Source organism: Syngnathus typhle, linkage group LG8 (genome assembly GCF_033458585.1).
Source record: "Syngnathus typhle isolate RoL2023-S1 ecotype Sweden linkage group LG8, RoL_Styp_1.0, whole genome shotgun sequence".
NCBI classification, from domain to species: Eukaryota; Metazoa; Chordata; class Actinopteri; order Syngnathiformes; family Syngnathidae; genus Syngnathus; species Syngnathus typhle.
The window spans coordinates 12470795-12488276 of record NC_083745.1 but is presented as its reverse complement, the minus strand read 5'-3'; the positions used below and the strand labels follow the sequence as shown (position 1 = coordinate 12488276).

The 17482-nt window shown below is 43.3% G+C and overlaps 1 protein-coding gene and 1 long non-coding RNA gene across 4 annotated transcripts; one reads left to right on the top strand and one right to left on the bottom strand.

Moving 5' to 3' along the window:
* Positions 1-1184: 1184 nt before the first annotated feature.
* Positions 1185-7938, bottom strand: LOC133158302 (uncharacterized). 3 transcript variants are annotated; one of them, XM_061285407.1, is made up of 7 exons: positions 7804-7938; positions 5145-5553; positions 4369-4440; positions 4157-4303; positions 3425-3605; positions 2183-2289; positions 1185-2066 (listed from the first exon to the last, which is right to left on the bottom strand). In XM_061285407.1, the coding sequence occupies exons 2-6, from the start codon at positions 5550-5552 to the stop codon at positions 2219-2221; spliced, it is 879 nt and encodes a 292-aa protein (XP_061141391.1). In that variant the 5' UTR covers position 5553; positions 7804-7938; the 3' UTR covers positions 1185-2066; positions 2183-2218. The 3 variants fall into 3 exon arrangements, with proteins under 3 accessions (XP_061141391.1, XP_061141392.1, XP_061141393.1); XM_061285408.1 differs by having other exon boundaries at positions 7711-7897; XM_061285409.1 differs by lacking the exons at positions 5145-5553; positions 7804-7938 and adding an exon at positions 4776-5115.
* Positions 7939-15779: 7841 nt separating this feature from the next.
* LOC133158306 (uncharacterized) lies at positions 15780-17001 on the top strand. Its single transcript, XR_009715192.1, has 2 exons — positions 15780-16042; positions 16662-17001. It is a non-coding gene; the product is annotated as an uncharacterized LOC133158306 (long non-coding RNA).
* The last annotated feature ends 481 nt before the right edge of the window (positions 17002-17482 follow it).

Sequence of the window (17482 nt, the reverse complement as noted above, 5' to 3'; positions counted from 1 at the left end):
GGGAGGGGGGAGGGAGGGGGTGGAGAGGGAGAGAAAACAAACTCCAGCCGAATCGGCCACTACAAGTTAGTTAAAGGCCATGTCATAGAAATGTGTCTTTAAACGTGTCTTAAATGTTTCTACTGAGGTAGCAGTCCTAATATCCATTGGTAGGGCATTCCAAAGCTCTGGAGCCCGAATAGAAAATGCTCTAGAGCCTGCAGACATTTTCTTAGCCCTCGGTGTCGCTAAAAGGGTAGCGTTTTGCGAACGAAGGTTACGAGACGGAACATAAGGAACAACTAGGTCGACGAGATATGCAGGCGCTAAGCCATGCAGCGATTTATAGGTTAATAGAAGAACCTTGAAGTCACATCTTAAATGGACCGGGAGCCAATGTAAGTTGGCTAGTATTGGGGTAATGTGATCAAATTTTCTTGAGTCAACAAATCTGACGCCAGCGTGCTCTAACCCGGAAGACAACAGACGGTGGGGGAGGGTCGCACAGCGATGAACTTTACAGGTTAAGATTAGTCGCAAACAGGTGGTGCATCAATGTCCTTGAGCATCCTGCATTGTTTGAAAATGAAAATGGTCGCTAGTTTTAATCCCTGCTATGTGTACAACTCATATTCAAAATGCATTTTTTTACAACAAACTTGAGAGCCTCCCCTTCATTTTCAGTGGGAACAGTGTTGTTAGTCTCCCATTTTTGCTAGTGCGTCATAGTCTGGACTAAAATTTGTTGTGGCAATTCTTAGGCGAGATCCGAGGTGTTGGTCCGTTTACCTCGATCTTTGACGGGTTGATGTTGACGTTCATGTGGCTGAACGTCACGTTGCGTACGTCGAGCCAAATTGGCCACTCTCTTTTAAACGCTCGGCACTGTGTCCACCTTACTTTTACTTGGGCGACTCATTTTAATGGAAGGATTCCAGGGGAAGGTTTGTGGGTGGCTTTAGCGCAAAACTGCATCTGAAAGCTCAGCGCGCGAATTACAAGAATGCTGTCATCACAGCCCACGCTCTAAATTCGGGACTGATACAAATAGAGTGCGAGTGCGCCATGTCCGTACTACTGAGTACGTACACGCACTTGTGAGTGTTCACCGAGCTTTCTGACACGGCTTCCAGTAGTAAATGCGCAGGCGAGCGCTTCCCCATCTACTGGGGAAACGCAGGCATTGCAGGCAAAATGACCAAAAAAAAAAAAAAAAGTTTAATAATACAATTTGTTCAGGATTGGCGGGCCGGATTAAACGGTCCCGTGGGCCGGATGTGGCCCGCGGGCCGTAGTTTGCCCACCCCTGTATTAGACAGACTTGAGATACATATACAAAAGATAATGTAAACATGGTTTGAGGCAAAGAAATGTATGAAGTCCAACAATTGTGCAAATCAAAATGATTACGACTTCAGAGTTCAAAGCATTGCTGAAAAAGTAACCAAATAAATGTATGATTAAACAATAAATAAGCAATCAAACAAATAAATAAAGGTGAACAGAAAACAGACTGTACGTATTTGAGACTTAAAAGAGTAAAACCAGAGGGGCAAGTTTCCAACAGTCAAAGGCCAGGCAATACCCAAGAAGATACAATAAAAACATGGAGGTGAGGAAAACCAGCAAAACTAAAAAGGGCTTCCTGACAATTTTCCATAGAAGTCAAGTAAAATATATTTACATAGCCCTAAATCACAAGCAGTCTCAAAGGGCTTTACATAGACAAATTGGCAATTATTCTCAAAGCATCCCCTGATCTTAAGCTCCCAAAAGGGCAAGGAAAAACTAAAACAAAAAACACCAGGGGAAAAATGAGAATCCTTGAGAAGGGACCACAGATGGGAGGATCCCCCTTTCAGAATCACCAGGCTGCAATGGATGCAGAGAGGGCACATAAAAGACAGCATGTTAAAAATAAAAGAGGTAGATGTCAAAGTCAAAGCGAAGAGCTGCCAGAGGTGCCCTTGATTGTTCCGTAGAAGAATCAGCAGAAGTCACAATTGCCACGCTGGTTTGGGAGTTTGCGTTCCATGATGCTGGCCTCCATCGTACGAGTCCTTTTGAAAGACTTGGCTGTCGCTGTGCTACAATATAATATCATTATGAACTCATTTTTGAAAATCACATTACAATACTTCAAAAACATGTACAACTGGCATCCGTGTACTAAAGAGTGAATGACGTGAACACATTCACAAACCTGTGTCATTTCTCTGGCAAGACAGGCCAAATCCCATCAAGGTTCAGTACCGCAGGGGCCAAACTCCTGTCTTGACAAAGGGAACATGTGGAGGAAACACGGAAAAACTGAAACAACAAACATTGAGTTGGTGAGGATACGAGTTGAAAAACATTTAAAACTAGAATTTGCAATTCCTGAAGAAATTGCGTGTGAAGGTGAAGTTGAATAAATATTTAAGGAATGCTGCAGAATGATGTTGAAACGAGTTGAATCGGTTGAATAATGTAGAAATGAGAAGGGAAAAAGGAAATATTGGAGAATTGGGTGTGAATTTCAAAATAGAAGTGAAGTTTTTGGTAAGTTGTGGAATAGGTAGAAAAATGATGAACAGTTGAAAGTTGGAATGGGTTGAATCGGTTGAAAAATGTAGAAATGAGAAGGGAAAAAGGAATTGGGTGTGAATTTCAAAATAAAAGCTGTGAAGTTTTTGGTAAGTGGGAAATTGTGGAATAGGTAGAAAAATGATGAACAGTTGAAAGTTGGAATGGGTTGAATCGGTTGAAAAATGTAGAAATGAGAAGGGAAAAAGGAATTGGGAGTGAATTTCAAAATAAAAGATGTGAAATATTTGGTAAGTTGTGGAATAGGTAGAAAAATGATACACAGTTGAAAGTTGGAATGGGTTGAATCGGTTGAAAAATGTAGAAATGAGAAGGGAAAAAAGAATTGGGTGTGAATTTCAAAATAAAAGATGTAAAGTTTTTGGTAAGTGGGAAGTTGTGGAATAGGTAGAAGAATGATGAACAGATGAAAGTTGGAATGGGTTGAATCGGTTGAAAAATGTAGAAATGAGAAGGGAAAAAGGAACTGGGTGTGACTTTCAAAATAAAAGATGTGAAGTGTTTGGTAAGTGGGAAGTTGCGGAATAGGTAGAAAAATGATGAACAGTTGGAATGGGTTGAAAAATGTAGAAAAGAGAAAGGAAAAAGGAAATATTGGAGAATTGGGTGTGAATTTCAAAATAAAAGATGTGAAGTTTTTGGGAAGTTGTGGAATAGGTAGAAAAATGATGAACAGTTGAAAGTTGGAATGGGTCGAATCAGTTGAAAAATGTAGAAATTACGTTGAAAAACAAAATTTGGAGAATTTGGTTGAATTTTAATTTGAACAATTATGCATCGACATTCATTCCTTCATGCATTCATTCATTCACGCATTCATCCATGCATTCATTCACGCATTCAATTTTTATCACGTCACCCTGCACATGTGTGACAGTGATGGCCAGCCCATCTTGTGGTATCTTCGGGGGCTGGCTGAAAGTTTTCTGCCAGATCTCAAGCTTGATGCTTGTCACTTCGCCCGAATCGGACACAACCTCCACCACCTCTTCCCCATAGAGGATACCACAGACATTTAGGATGAGGCTGGAGTTGCAGGCCTGTTGAATAAAATAAAAATCTAATTAGTTTTTATGAATGGAAAACAAAGTTTACTAAAGGCTAATCATGCCTCTAAATAAAGCAAGTGGGAGCAGTAAAGCAATCCTAAAACACAGACGTTCTTAAAGCAATGCGACAGTGAGCGCCCGGCGCGCTGCGGGCGGTTGCGCGATGGGACCAAATTAAGCCCCCTGCGCACTGAGGTACACTTCAATTTTGGAAAGTACATTAGGACGTTACAAATATTTTGTAAATTTCAGCGACGGTCACAATAATGCGACCAGCGCGGAGCAGTTGCGCGGTCGGCAGCGCGCTAAGGTTGCACGCTGGGCGTAACGCTGCAATTGCGCGATGGGACAAAAATGAAGAAATGAAAAAAAAAAAATGAAAAAAGGGATTTATTTAGTCTTGGAACGGATTAATTTTTTTTCCATTGTTTGTAATGGGAAAAATAGATTGGGAACCTTAACCCAGTTGATCTTGGAAAAGGGAATAATCAGCAAAAAGCAAGCACCATTTAAATTCCACTGCTATGAAGCCATTTACTAACCTTTATTTCTGTGAAAGTCGTAGAGTGGAGCATTACTCCCGAATCGTTCACCCGGGCACTCAGGTGGGTGAAAACGAAGGAACCCCCTACTTTTAATTCAACGAGATTAGCCTCCCGCCAAAGGCCAATTTTGACAGCGGCTTCATCCTGCGGTAGTTTAAAAAAAGTGTGTGCAAAGTGGTACAACAGGGGAAGTACAAATGCCTACTTACTTTTTTGAGTGTCAAAGCCCGAAATGGCGCAAGGTTGTTCCCTCTCTGGCGCACCATGCGGATTGGACGCATCTAAAGTGGAGCAAATTGAGATGACCAAAAAAAAAAAAAAATTTTGGTACCTTAGTACTAAACAGAGGATTTCAATGATATTGTGTGTGTGTGTGTGTGTGTGTGCGCGCGTGTGTGCGTGTCGGTGTGTGTCGGTGTTGGCGTGTGTCGGTGTTGGCGTGTGTCGGTGTTGGCGTGTGTGTGTGTCGGTGTTGGCGTGTGTCGGTGTTGGCGTGTGTGTGTGTCGGTGTTGGCTTTGCATGCGCATGCATGTACATTATTGCACATGCATCATGTCTTCACAGGTGAACACAAAGACGTGTGTATATGTGCATTTGCGGCTGCAGGTAACTTACATCGGTTATTACGCCCTCCAGTGACACCATCTCCTCAGGTAGTTTATTCACTACCTCCTGAGGAGATGATGCCACTGACTTGGGGTAGACCAGGGCCCTGGCCTCTTCTTCCAGCTGTGGGCTGGTTTGGACTTCCGCCGCCATGAAAATTTTTGAGCCGGCTTTGGTGAGGAGCCCTTGGCCACGTTCGTCCACACCAAAGTTTAAAAAAATGTAACTGCTGCCATCTGTGACGAGGGCTGCCAAGTGTTCAAAGAGAACTACTTTATAGGCTCTCGTCGTCACAGAGGGCAACAGTTACATTATTGTAAATTTTGTATTTTTAGTACTTCTAAATAAATATTTAACATGTAGGTGAATTAAACTTACACTTTCGACCTGTCCCTCAACGTTTACCAGCCCCTCAAGAGGGTTTCTGATCACCTCGCTGAGGGGCATTGCCAACGACGGGGGGAAAATTAGTGCGCGTGCCTCAGCCCTTAAGGCATCGCTGCACTTCACCTCCGCCCTGACGTATATTTTGCTGCTCTTTTGACAGAGCAGCACATTTGGCTTGTTGGTCTCCGCCATGAAATGGGCGAAAACGTAACTGTTGCCCTCTGTGACTCGGCGAGCCAGATGACTGAAAAGAGTCATCTTAAAAGCGGTCTTACCATCACAGAGGGCAACAGTTACGTTTTCATAATGCCCATCTTTTTCACAGGTTGACTTCCACGCTCTGGCCCGAATGTTGCGCCGCATCCCCACCACTTGGGCTTTGATGACTTTTCTGTTCATTCTGAAAGAGAAAGTGCCAAACGATAATAATCAGGAATTTTTCGGATCTTTTTTTTGTATACACATTTCCATTTCATTCCAAGTCTGTGAAAAAAAATTCAAAAAATGTGTAAAGTTCTTGTCAATCTGGCGAACGCATGTCCCACTGCAGCATTTAGCGACAAGGCGAAGCACTTTGCCTTCACTCGGACAAATTGCAAAACGGATGACCGAAAGCGGCCAAAGACACTTGAAATGTTGCTTGTATTTGTAGCATGTGATTTTACTAATCTTCCTTTCTTTGTTTGTGTATCCACTTTGACTTTAAACCAGCAATGTCTTCAATTGCAAGCACATGGGGATGGCGGTGGACATTTTGTCCCATTGTGCACACATGGACGGCCAATTTTCCTCGTGCAAAAGCCTTGCGCGCAGACTTTGAACAGCCTTCCAATGATACAGCATTAATTTTCACGGGTAAAACAATATAGCAGATTTAAAAGTGCCGCCTATGCTTGTTTTACAACTTATTTTCATTTTCATGCATCTAATGGAGTAAATTCATTTCAAATTCTTCAGAATGTACCTCAGAAAAAGACCATTGCAACAACAGGACAATATTTTAACCGAGTATAGTAAATGAAATGGCAGAATCTTAGAGTATTCTATTAACCGCTACCCAGTTTGGAAATGATAATTTGCACACAAACACATCAGTCCAGGTTAAAAACAAAAACAAAAAAAAACTAGGCACATGCGTCAGTGTTTATTGAAGATGTTTATCCAAAATCAAATTTGAAGTTGGAGGGGAGATACTTGAGAAATCACTTACCGTTTTTTTCCGTGTATAGTGCGCAAAATTTAACTAATTTATTGTCCTAAAATCCGGGGTGCGCATTATACATAGGTACAAAAAAAAATTTTATTTTTTTTTTTTTTATTTATTTTTTTTTTTTTTTAAGTCCCAATGATCGTCACACACGCAGGGAGGCAATGGGTCCCATTTTTATAGTCTTTGGTATGGTCTTAACTAGGCTGGATGTAATTTTTTTTGTTGGCGTTGATTTCTCCGACTGCCCGTAAACGCACCACCGCGCACGGGAAAGAAGCGGCTCTGTATGGGAGAGACGTTGAAGAGGAATAAAAACACCCTTGGAAACCAAAACTTGCCCCTCGTCGTGACTCGGAGCCGCAACAAATGTTTCGGATTTGTGTAGGGTACATTGTGAGACAGCAAACGATCAGGTGATCGAGCAAGCCTTGTCTGATACGAGAGCATTGCGGTCGCATGGAGCGTGTTTGAAGTGAACAGCAGAGAAGAAAGTCCTGATGTACTTTCTAAAATTTAAGTGGACCTCAGTGCGCACTGCGCAGGGAGCTTAATTTGGTGCAGCGCGCCGGGCGCTCACTGTCGCATTGCTTAAAGAGCGCCTTTGTGTTTTAGGATGAACAGCAGAGACCAAAGGAACAAGGCAAAGTGTTGTGAAATAAAATATTACCTGTAATACGCATTTTGTTATTTGCTGATTGAAACTGCTAATTAAACTGTGAATTGAAACTAATAGGAAGAAAACAACTCTCGCTCTTTATATAGCCGACGTGTCTTGCGCATCCGTTCTGTGCATTTTATTTCACAACACTTTGCCTTGTTCCTTTCTTCTCTGCTGTTCACTTCAAACACGCTCCATGCGACCGCAATGCTCTCGTATCAGACAAGGCTTGCTCGATCACCTGCTCGTTTGCTGTCTCACAATGTACCCTACACAAATCCGAAACATTTGTTGCGGCTCCGAGTCACAACGAGGGGCAAGTTTTGGTTTCCAAGGGTGTTTTTATTCCTCTTCAACGTCTCTCCCATACAGAGCCGCCTCTTTCCCGTGCGCGGTGGTGCGTTTATGGGCAGTCGGAGAAATCAACGCCAACAAAAAAAATTACATCCAGCCTAGTTAAGACCATATCAAAGACTATAAAAATGGGACCCATTGCCTCCCTGCGTGTGTGACGATCATTGGGACTTAAAAAAAAAAAAAAAAAATAAAAAAAATAATAATAATAAAAAAATTCATAAAAATTGGGTGCGTATTATACATGGGTACAAGCTTTTTTCCAGCATCAGCATGCCATTTTTAGGGGTGCGTACTATACATGGGGGCGCACTATACACGGAAAAAAACGGTACCTCTGTCTTCAGGTTTGCTGTAACGAGGGCAGCTTGGATCCAGGCTGCTCATTTTTGAGTATCGATCTCCCTAGCTAAAATGTGGATACTTACAATTATTTAATTATATCTTTCCTCATTTTTTTCTGCTCCAATTTGACGACTTGCACTCATGCTAGCACTACTTTTCCTTCCGCCTGCTGCACCGGCGTGTCCTGCTCTGCTCTGCTCCCGCCCCCTTTTCTCACAAGCCAAGCCCTCCTCCTCCGCCCCCCGTTCCAATCCAAACAAACACAAACAAGCATGGCCACGGCGGCGACCCAGTCCGAGCGCAAAAGAAGTTTGGTTTGGGGATATTATAGTTTACTTAACAACAACGAGGCAAATTGCGAAATTTGTCACAAAACAATTAAATATTGTGGCAACACCACAAACCTGACTAAACATTTAAGCAAAATTCACTCCGAGGTTCATAAAGAGCTGCAGTTGAAACGTGCCGCAGCGACGGAAAACCCTGCAGCCACACCGACTCCGAGGCCAAGGTACCAAAGTACCTTAGAAGCAGCGTTTCAGAAAGGCAAGACATATCCAGGTAACAGGTGCTAACCAAAAATCGTAAGCATTTGTGGTTGATGTGCTATTTGAAGCAATAATTACTGCGCTTTAGTCAGTCATTTATAAATAAAGTTTTCCCCTTTTCAATTTGTGGTCGAACGCCATACGTTTTATTTGTAACTCCACTTTCTATAAACAACACTAAAGTATAACAATATTAAAAGTAAGTATCCAGTGGCTTTACAAATTGATAGTTTTGCTGCTCATAACGATTAAGCCCTGCATCTCTGTTGGTACCATGTCTCTTTTTACATTATACTAAAAGACAAAACCTTTTCCTAACAACAGAGAGAGAGAGAGAGAGAGAGAGAGAGAGAGAGAGAGAGAGAGAGAGAGAGAGAGAGAGAGAGAAAACTAAATAGCTCCTTTTAATTAAAGTTATACTATTAATATGCATCTTTCATTAATGTTTTTCTAAAAAGGTTAATAATTCATGTACATGACGTAATACTTTTTTCTACAAAATTCAATAGATGACTCTCCAAGAGCAGGAAACATCACAGACCTGATTGCCAAGATGATTTGCCTGGACCTCCAGCCCATATCAATAGTGGAGGACAGGGGATTTAATGCCCTTATGAAGTACGTTGACCCAAGTTTTAAAATGCCTAGCCGCAAAAAGATCAAAGAAGAAACTATAACGCACATGTACACAGCCTTCTGCAATGAGGTGAAGAGAACTTTAGAAAATGCTGAGAGTGTGGTTTTAACAACAGATATGTGGACATCAAGAAGCACCCAGTCCTACTTGACAGTGACCTGTCACTTTGTGCACGACTGGCAGATGGTAGAATATGTCCTAGAAGCTAATTGCTTTACTGAACAGCACACTGCCGCTAACATTAGTTTAGCGCTGAAAAGAATTACAGATCATTGGGGCATTACTCAGAAAGTGGCAGCAGTCATCACAGACAATGGTGCCAATGTTGTGGCTGCAGTTCACCAGGCTGGTTGGACCCACTACCCGTGCTTTGCCCACACGTTAAACTTGGTGGTGAAAGATGCCAGTCTCGCCCAAGTCATCTCGCCCCAGTGACTTCAACCACTACCGGCCGGTGGCCCTGACATCCCACCTGGCGAAGACCCTGGAGAGGCTGGTCCTCCACCACCTGCGCCCCCTGGTGAGCTCCTCCGCCGACCCCCTGCAGTTCGCCTACCGGCCGAGCATCGGGGTTGAGGACGCCATCATCTTCCTCATGCAGAGGTCCCTGGCTCACCTGGAGCGGGCTGGAAGCACTGTGAGGATCATGTTTTATGATTTCTCCAGTGCCTTCAACACCATCCAGCCAGAACTGCTGGGGAACAAACTGCACCATGCTGGAGCCTGCCAGCAGCTGACATCATGGGTCCTGGACTTCCTCACAAACAGACCGCAGTTTGTGAGGACAGGAGGCCGTGTGTCTGACACGGTGGTCTGCAGCACAGGAGCTCCACAGGGGACCGTCCTGGCCCCCCTCCTCTTCACCATCTACACAGCTGACTTCACCCACCACACATCAACCTGCCACCTCCAGAAGTTCTCGGATGACTCCGCCATCGTTGGTCTCATTAACAACGGAGACGAGATGGAGTACCGAGAACTGAATCACAGATTCGGGGACTGGTGCCGGCGGAACCGCCTCCAGATTAACCCTGGGAAAACGAAAGAGCTGGTGGTGGACTTCCGCCGGCGCAAAGTCCCCCCCTCGCCGGTGAACATCCAGGGAACGGACATAGAGATTGTGGACTCTTACAAGTTCCTGGGTGTTCACCTGAACAATAAACTGGACTGGACCGTTAACACTCAGGCCCTATACAAGAAGGGCCAAAGCAGACTCCACCTGCTGCGCAGACTGAGGTCCTTCGGAGTGAGGGACGGCCTCCTGAGGACCTTCTATGACTCTGTGGTGGCGTCCGCCATTTTTTATGGGGTGGTCTGCTGGAGCAGCGGCATCACTGCAGCGGAGAGGAAGAGGCTGGACAAGGTGGTGAAGAAAGCCGGCGCTGTCCTGGGCTGCAGTCTGGACCGGGTGGAGGTGGTGGGGGAGAGGAGGATGGTGGCTAAGCTGTCCTCCATCATGGACAATGTCTTCCACCCCCTTCATGAGACTGTCAGAGCCCTGGAGAGCTCCATCAGTGACCGGCTTCGTCACCCACGATGCACCACCGAGAGGCATCGCAGGTCCTTCCTCCCTGCTGCCATCAGACTGTACAACCAGGCCGACCATCGTAGCTAACGGACAAAATAACATGCAATAACGTGCAATAACCATATGTGCAATCACACTATGTGCAATATCTGTCTACCTCACACTCTTTTACCTGCTTTCTTTGCACTTTTTTTGGACTATTTTTTTATCTAATATTTTTTTTATCTCCACTGTATATTGTGTATTGTGTATTTTGTATACACTGTCCATATTTTTTTAATTATATATACCTTCTACTTAAATCTTTTACCCCCTTCCCCGCATGCGTGTGTGTGTGTATATGTTACGTGTACTGCTGCTAACATAGGAGTTTCCCCATTGAGGGAATAATAAAGGATTATCTTATCTTATCTTATCTTATGCCATTAAAGCTGTCCCGGAAATTGTTAATCTCTTGCACAAATGTAGCGCTATTGTTACATTTTTCCACCACAGCTCCAAAGCCACAGAGAAGCTTTCAAACTTGCAGAAGCAACTGGACATGCCTGAGCATAAACTCATACAGTCTGTTGAAATGAGATGGAATTCTGCATTTTACATGTTGGACAGGTTTTTTGAACAGAGGGAAGCAGTCACCACTACTCTTTGCATTCTTGGAAGGAATGACCTGTGTCTGAGCAGTGAAGAAATGAACTTGATCCAACCTACCATTGAAGCGTTGAGACTGTATGAACAGGCAACGCAAGAGATCTCTTCCTCAAAGCAAGTGTCCATGTCAAAGGTGATTCATCTTGTTTCAGTCCTTCTAAAAGCTACGGCTGCTACAGAGAATCAAGAGAACATACTTTCCGGGCAGCTGATACGCCAGTGCCAACGCAGATTTCATGCTATTGAAACGTTTTACTCTATGGCTGCATGCACATTCCTGGACATTCGCTTTCGAAACATTGCTTTTCGCAGCAAAGACAATGTAGAAAATGTTAAAAGGCAAATGCTTGCAGAAATGAAGAAAAATCAAAATTTGCCTAAAACAGCGTCACCTCGTTCTCAAGCAGCTTCACCTGTACCTCAAGCAGCTTCACCTGTACCTCAAGCACCTTCACCTGTACCTCAAGCAGCGTCACTGGTAGCTCTAGCGGTGTCACCTGTTCTTCAAGCAGTTTCATCTGTACCTCAAGCAGCGTCACCTGTGCCTCCAACCCCTGCATCAAGCCCTCCCATATCAACAGCAAGAGGGTTATGGTCTGATTTTGACACACATGCACAGCTGTCACAACAGCACCGCACTGCAGCCACTGATACACACATTGAGATGCGCCGTTACTTGGAAGAGAGACTAATCCCTAGAGACCATGACCCATTACAATGGTGGAAAGATCACGAACAAGCGTACCCATACCTCAGCCATCTTGTATCAAAATATCTGGGCATTGTAGCGTCCTCAGTTCCCTCAGAAAGGGTGTTCTCGAAAACAGGAGAGCTCATAAACCAAAGAAGAAGCCGCCTAAAAGGAAAAAATGTTATAAGGCTCTTCTTCCTCAACAAAAATCTTAGTTCCTAAAATGATTAACTTTGACCAGCTGTATGTTCTTGTCATTTCTGTTCTTGTTAAAACTCTTCAAACAGGTTACTTAAACTAAAGTGTTAACTGAATGAGTATTTTGAATGTTAAAATGTTCTACAGTGAATTTCAACTGTCTCAACTTGAAATAGGACCTATTCGATTATGTATTGCAGTGTTACTTTTGTCAACTTAAGGCGAGACGCTGCAGGCGAATAGGGAAAAAATAGATACCGTTTTTTTCCGTGTATAGTGCGCCCCCATGTATAATATGCACCCTAAAAATGGCATGCTGATGCTGGAAAAAAGCCTGTACCCATGTATAATACGCACCCAATTTTTATGAATTTTTAAAGAATTTTTTTTTTTTTTTTAAGTCCCAATGACCGTCACACACGCAGGGAGGCAATGGGTCCCATTTTTATAGTCTTTGGTATGGTCTTAACTAGGCTGGATGTAATTTTTTTTGTTGGCGTTGATTTCTCCGACTGCCCGTAAACGCACCACCGCGCTCCGTGCGCGCACGGGAAAGAGGCGGCTCTGTATGGGAGAGACGTTGAAGAGGAATAAAAACACCCTTGGAAACCAAAACTTGCCCCTCGTCGTGACTCGGAGCCGCAACAAATGTTTCGGAATTGTGTAGGGTACATTGTGACAGACAGCAAACGAGCAGGTGATCGAGCAAGCCTTGTCTGATACGAGAGCATTGCGGTCGCATGGAGCGTGTTTGAAGTGAACAGCAGAGAAGAAAGGAACAAGGCAAAGTGTTGTGAAATAAAATGCACAGAACGGATGCGCAAGACACGTCAGCTATATAAAGAGCGAGAGTTGTTTTCTTCCTATTAGTTTCAATTCACAGTTTAATTAGCAGTTTCAATCAGCAAATAACAAAATGCGTATTACAGGTAATATTTTATTTCACAACACTTTGCCTTGTTCCTTTGGTCTCTGCTGTTCATCCTAAAACACAAAGGCGCTCTTTAAGCAATGCGACAGTGAGCGCCCGGCGCGCTGCACCAAATTAAGCTCCCTGCGCAGTGCGCACTGAGGTCCACTTAAATTTTAGAAAGTACATCAGGACTTTAAAAATATCTTCTAAATTTCAGCGACGGCTCTGTCACAATAAGTTGGGCGGTCGGCGGCGCGCTACGGTTGAGCGTTCTCTCTCGCGCTCTCTCTCACGCTTGCTCTCGCACACACGCAAACCGGATATCATACGGAGGCCGCCATTACAGATGCGCAGAACGGATGCGCAAGACACGTCAGCTATATAAAGAGCGAGAGTTCAGTTCTCTACCTAAATCCGTATTACAGGTAATATTTTATTTCACAACACTTTGCCTTGTTCCTTTCTTCTCTGCTGTTCACTTCAAACACGCTCCATGCGACCGCAATGCTCTCGTATCAGACAAGGCTTGCTCGATCACCTGCTCGTTTGCTGTCTGTCACAATGTACCCTACACAAATCCGAAACATTTGTTGCGGCTCCGAGTCACGACAAGGGGCAAGTTTTGGTTTCCAAGGGTGTTTTTATTCCTCTTCAACGTCTCTCCCATGCAGAGCCGCCTCTTTCCCGTGCGCGCACGGAGCGCGGTGGTGCGTTTACGGGCAGTCGGAGAAATCAACGCCAACAAAAACAATTACATCCAGCCTAGTTAAGACCATACCAAAGACTATAAAAATGGGACCCATTGCCTCCCTGCGTGTGTGACGATCATTGGGACTTAAAAAAAAATAAAAATAAAAAAATAAAAAATAAATAAAAAATTCTGTACCCATGTATAATGCGCACCCCAGATTTTAGGACAATAAATAAGTTAAATTTTGCGCACTATACACGGAAAAAAACGGTATTTAAATCAAATCCAGTGTATCCATTTTATTCTTTTTTTTTTTTTCATGTTTATTGAATCAGTAAAAATTTGATGTCTTGACGGTTTATAGTGGTGTCTGGAAGAGAAAAAAAAGTGAATTGACTTTGTTTCTTACTTCCGGATTTTATTCACATTGCTGTGATTGTTTGCAGCAATGGATCCTAATTTATTAGTCTTTGGTATGACCTGGCTGGGTTTTGAACTCATAACCTTCCGGTTCCAGGGTGGACATTCTACCACTAAGCCATTGAGCTGGAGCTTTTGTGTAGTTTTTAGTTTATATAAACTTTTAGCTTTTTTTTTTTTTTTTTTTTTAAATTTATTTTTTTCTAAATATTTTAGCAGATGCACTGATCGTTTGGCATTTTTAATTTTGTTGTACATGTGACAATGACAATAAAGAGCTATCTATTTATCTATCTGTGTAACTAATAAAGTTGTGACAATATGCTCAAACAGCTTTTTTTTTTACTCCGCCACGCATAAAAGCGGGTGGGGTCACTAAGGTGCCCTCGTTACAGCAAACATGAAGACAGAGGTAAGTGGTTTCTCAGGTATCTCCCCTCCAACTTCAAATTTGATTTTGGATGAACATCTTTGATAAACACTGACGCATGTGCCTACTTCATTTATTAATTATTTTGTTTTAACCTGGACTGATGTGTTGGTGTGCAAATTACAATTTCCAAACAGGGTAGAGGTTAATCGAATATTCTAAGATTCTGCCGTTTCATTTACTATACTCGGAAAAATGATTGTCCTGTTGTTGCAATGGTCTTTTTCTGAGGTACATTCTGATGAATTTGGAATGAATTAACTCCATCAGATGCATGAAAGTGAAAATAAGTTGTAAAACAAGCATAGGTGGCACTTTTAAATCTGCTATATTGTTTTACCTGTGAAAATTAATGCTGTATCATAAGAAGGCTGTTCAAAGTCTGCGCGCAAGGCTTTTGCACGAACAAAATTGGCCGTCCATGTGTGCACAATGGGACAAAATGTCCACCGCCATACCCGTGTGCTTGCAATTGAAGACATTGCTTGTTTAAAGTCAAAGTGGATACACAAACAAAGAAAGGAAGATTAGTAAAATCACGTGCTACAAAAACAAGCAACATTTCAAGTTGCTTTGGCCGCTTTCAGTCATCCGTTTTGCAATTTGTCCGAGTGAAGGCGAAGTGCTTCGCCTTGTCGCTAAATGCTGCAGTGGTACATGCGTTCGCCAGATAAACAAGAACTTTGCACATTTTTTTTGAAAATTTTCTTCACAGACTTGGAATGAAATGGGAATGTGTATACAAAAGACAGATCAGAAAAATTCCTGATTATTATCGTTTGGCACTTTCTCTTTCAGAATGAACCAAAAAGTCATAAAAGCCCAGGTGGTGGCGACGCGCGTGACATTCGGGCCAGAGCCTGGAAATCCACCTGCGAGATGAATGGGCATTATGAAAACGTAACTGTTGCCCTCTGTGATGGTAAGACCGCTTTTAAGATGACTCTTTTCAGTCATCTGGCTAGCCGAGTCAGAGGGCAACAGTTACGTTTTCGCCCATTTCATGGCGGAGGCCGACAAGCCAAATGTGCTGCTCTGTCAAAAGAGCAGCAAAATATACATCGGGGCGGAGGTGAAGTGCAGCGATGCCTTAAAGGCTGAGGCACGCACACTCATTTTCCCTCCGTCGTTGGCAATGCCCCTCAGCGAGGTGATCAACAACCCTCCTGAGGGGCTGGTAAACGTCGAGGGACAGGTCAAAAGTGTAAGTTTAATTCACGTGCATGTTAAATATCTTTTTAGAACTACTAAAAATACAAAATTTTGTTTTCTTGCATTAAACATTGCAGAATAACGCAATGGTATGTCTGTTTGTTCCAAATTAGACAAAGCCAACCAGAGTAGTGTCTGTGCGCGGGGCACGGTTGGTGCCCTTGAGCGTCGTGTACCTAAAACAAGTAACCTGTCGCTTTACTGTTATTGCGCTTCACGCATGCATACTGAAGTAATATTTGGTTTTAAACTATTGCAGGACAAAGCGGTCGTAAGAGTGGCCGTGTGGAGGGAGGCCACCTTGACCCCGATCAAGGTCGGGGCCTTCTACACATTCACGCACCTCAGTGCCGTGAGAAATGATTTCGGCCTGTCCCTCAACACGACTCAGTATTCCAAGATATCGGTGAGTAAAGAAAAGGCTATAAAACGGAAAAGGAATGTCATCAGTTTAGGTTGTTTTGAATGAACGAGTAGAATACTACAAATGCCGGCTTTCCATACAATCTCATTCAAATTTTACAACTTTACAACAAAGGCTGTTGAATTGTGACCAGCGTGTCTACAAACCCCGCCCCCCCGGTGGGGACAAAATGGTACAGATAATCGAAGGACTGAATGGACACCCTGTGAATTAGTAATTGCATGTGATGTGACTGTGATGAATTGACCTTTAACTTTATGGAGTTATTCTTGACATTTGAGTTATATAATTGTTCTCAGTTTTCACCTGAGTAAACCTAATTGTGGTTTTATTCCCTTGGGCTACAATACAACAGTAAACGTGGTGGCTATTGGTCTAATGATGGAGGAGGAGGAGGTCAAGTTGGTGGATGGGGAGGGGGTCGAAACCACAATTCCGAGGAGCGTCTGGACCAAGACTTTTATTGAGCCACCAACTTTACCAGCAGATAGACTCGAATTAAAACTTATTTATTCGGATGGTGATGTCGTGGAAATCTGCAAATACATTTTATTTGCAGATTTCCACAACTGTCCTTTGCCTGCATTGTTTTCCGTCACAGTTAGGGGGTTCTACGAACCGAACAGTGCGCAACTGCTGTGCATCTGGAGCGGCTAGCGTGCTATCAGGCGGACCGGGCCATTGTACGAGGGGGAACATTGTGAGGAGGTGGAATGGGCGTCCACATCCGTGACTAATGGTGCCGGGACTCTGAAGTGGGATGCAAGCACTGCTCGCCTCTGCCGAAGTTTGTGATCTCCAGGCTGTTGGGGTCCTGAACTCTCTCCCCTGTTGTTTACTTGTATGTAACTGTCTCGTCACCGTGGGATGGAGGAAATGTAAATTCGATTTCTTTGTGTCTTGGCATAAAGGAATTGACAATAAAGCTGACTCTGACTCTGGATGGGTGCAGTTGTGCTTTTCATTGGGAAGCGTTTAAATTTTCTGATTCATCCCATTCAAACGTTCCAAAAATTCATGTCACGCTTGCTACCATTTTTCTCGGTCATAATATTTAGCGTTTTTATGTCTTAAAATCCCCCATTCATTCTTAATGGCAATATCAACCCGAGCCAGTTTACTGTAGTGGTTCGATTCCCACATTGGACGTCATAAATTATTTTACTCTTTATTCTTCCCGCTTATCATTTGTAACTTTTTTCATTCGCATTCAACATTCGTTACATTAAGCAATTTCCACTTCTTTGATTACGCATTCGCCTTCAACAAACACATTCATTACATTAACCAAATTCAACCACCATGAAGGAAGGAACCTGATTAGCTCAGTGGGAAACAAGCGTTCCAGAAGACGAACCGCTTTCGCGTGTGGTATAGAAACCCGTGTGGGTTTTTCATGACACTAATTTATGTCATTTATTT

Bases quoted from the DNA above. Each gene is read 5' to 3' on its own strand.
- LOC133158302 (XM_061285407.1), bottom strand. From the start codon at position 5,552: ATGAACAGAAAAGTCATCAAAGCCCAAGTGGTGGGGATGCGGCGCAAC. The intron at 4,441-5,144 runs GTAAGTTTAATT...GCTCCACTTTAG, and splicing joins TTGAGGGACAGGTCGAAAGT to ATGCGTCCAATCCGCATGGT. The intron at 2,290-3,424 runs GTGACGTGATAA...TTGTTGTTTCAG, and splicing joins CACTGTCACACATGTGCAGG to TTTTTCCGTGTTTCCTCCAC.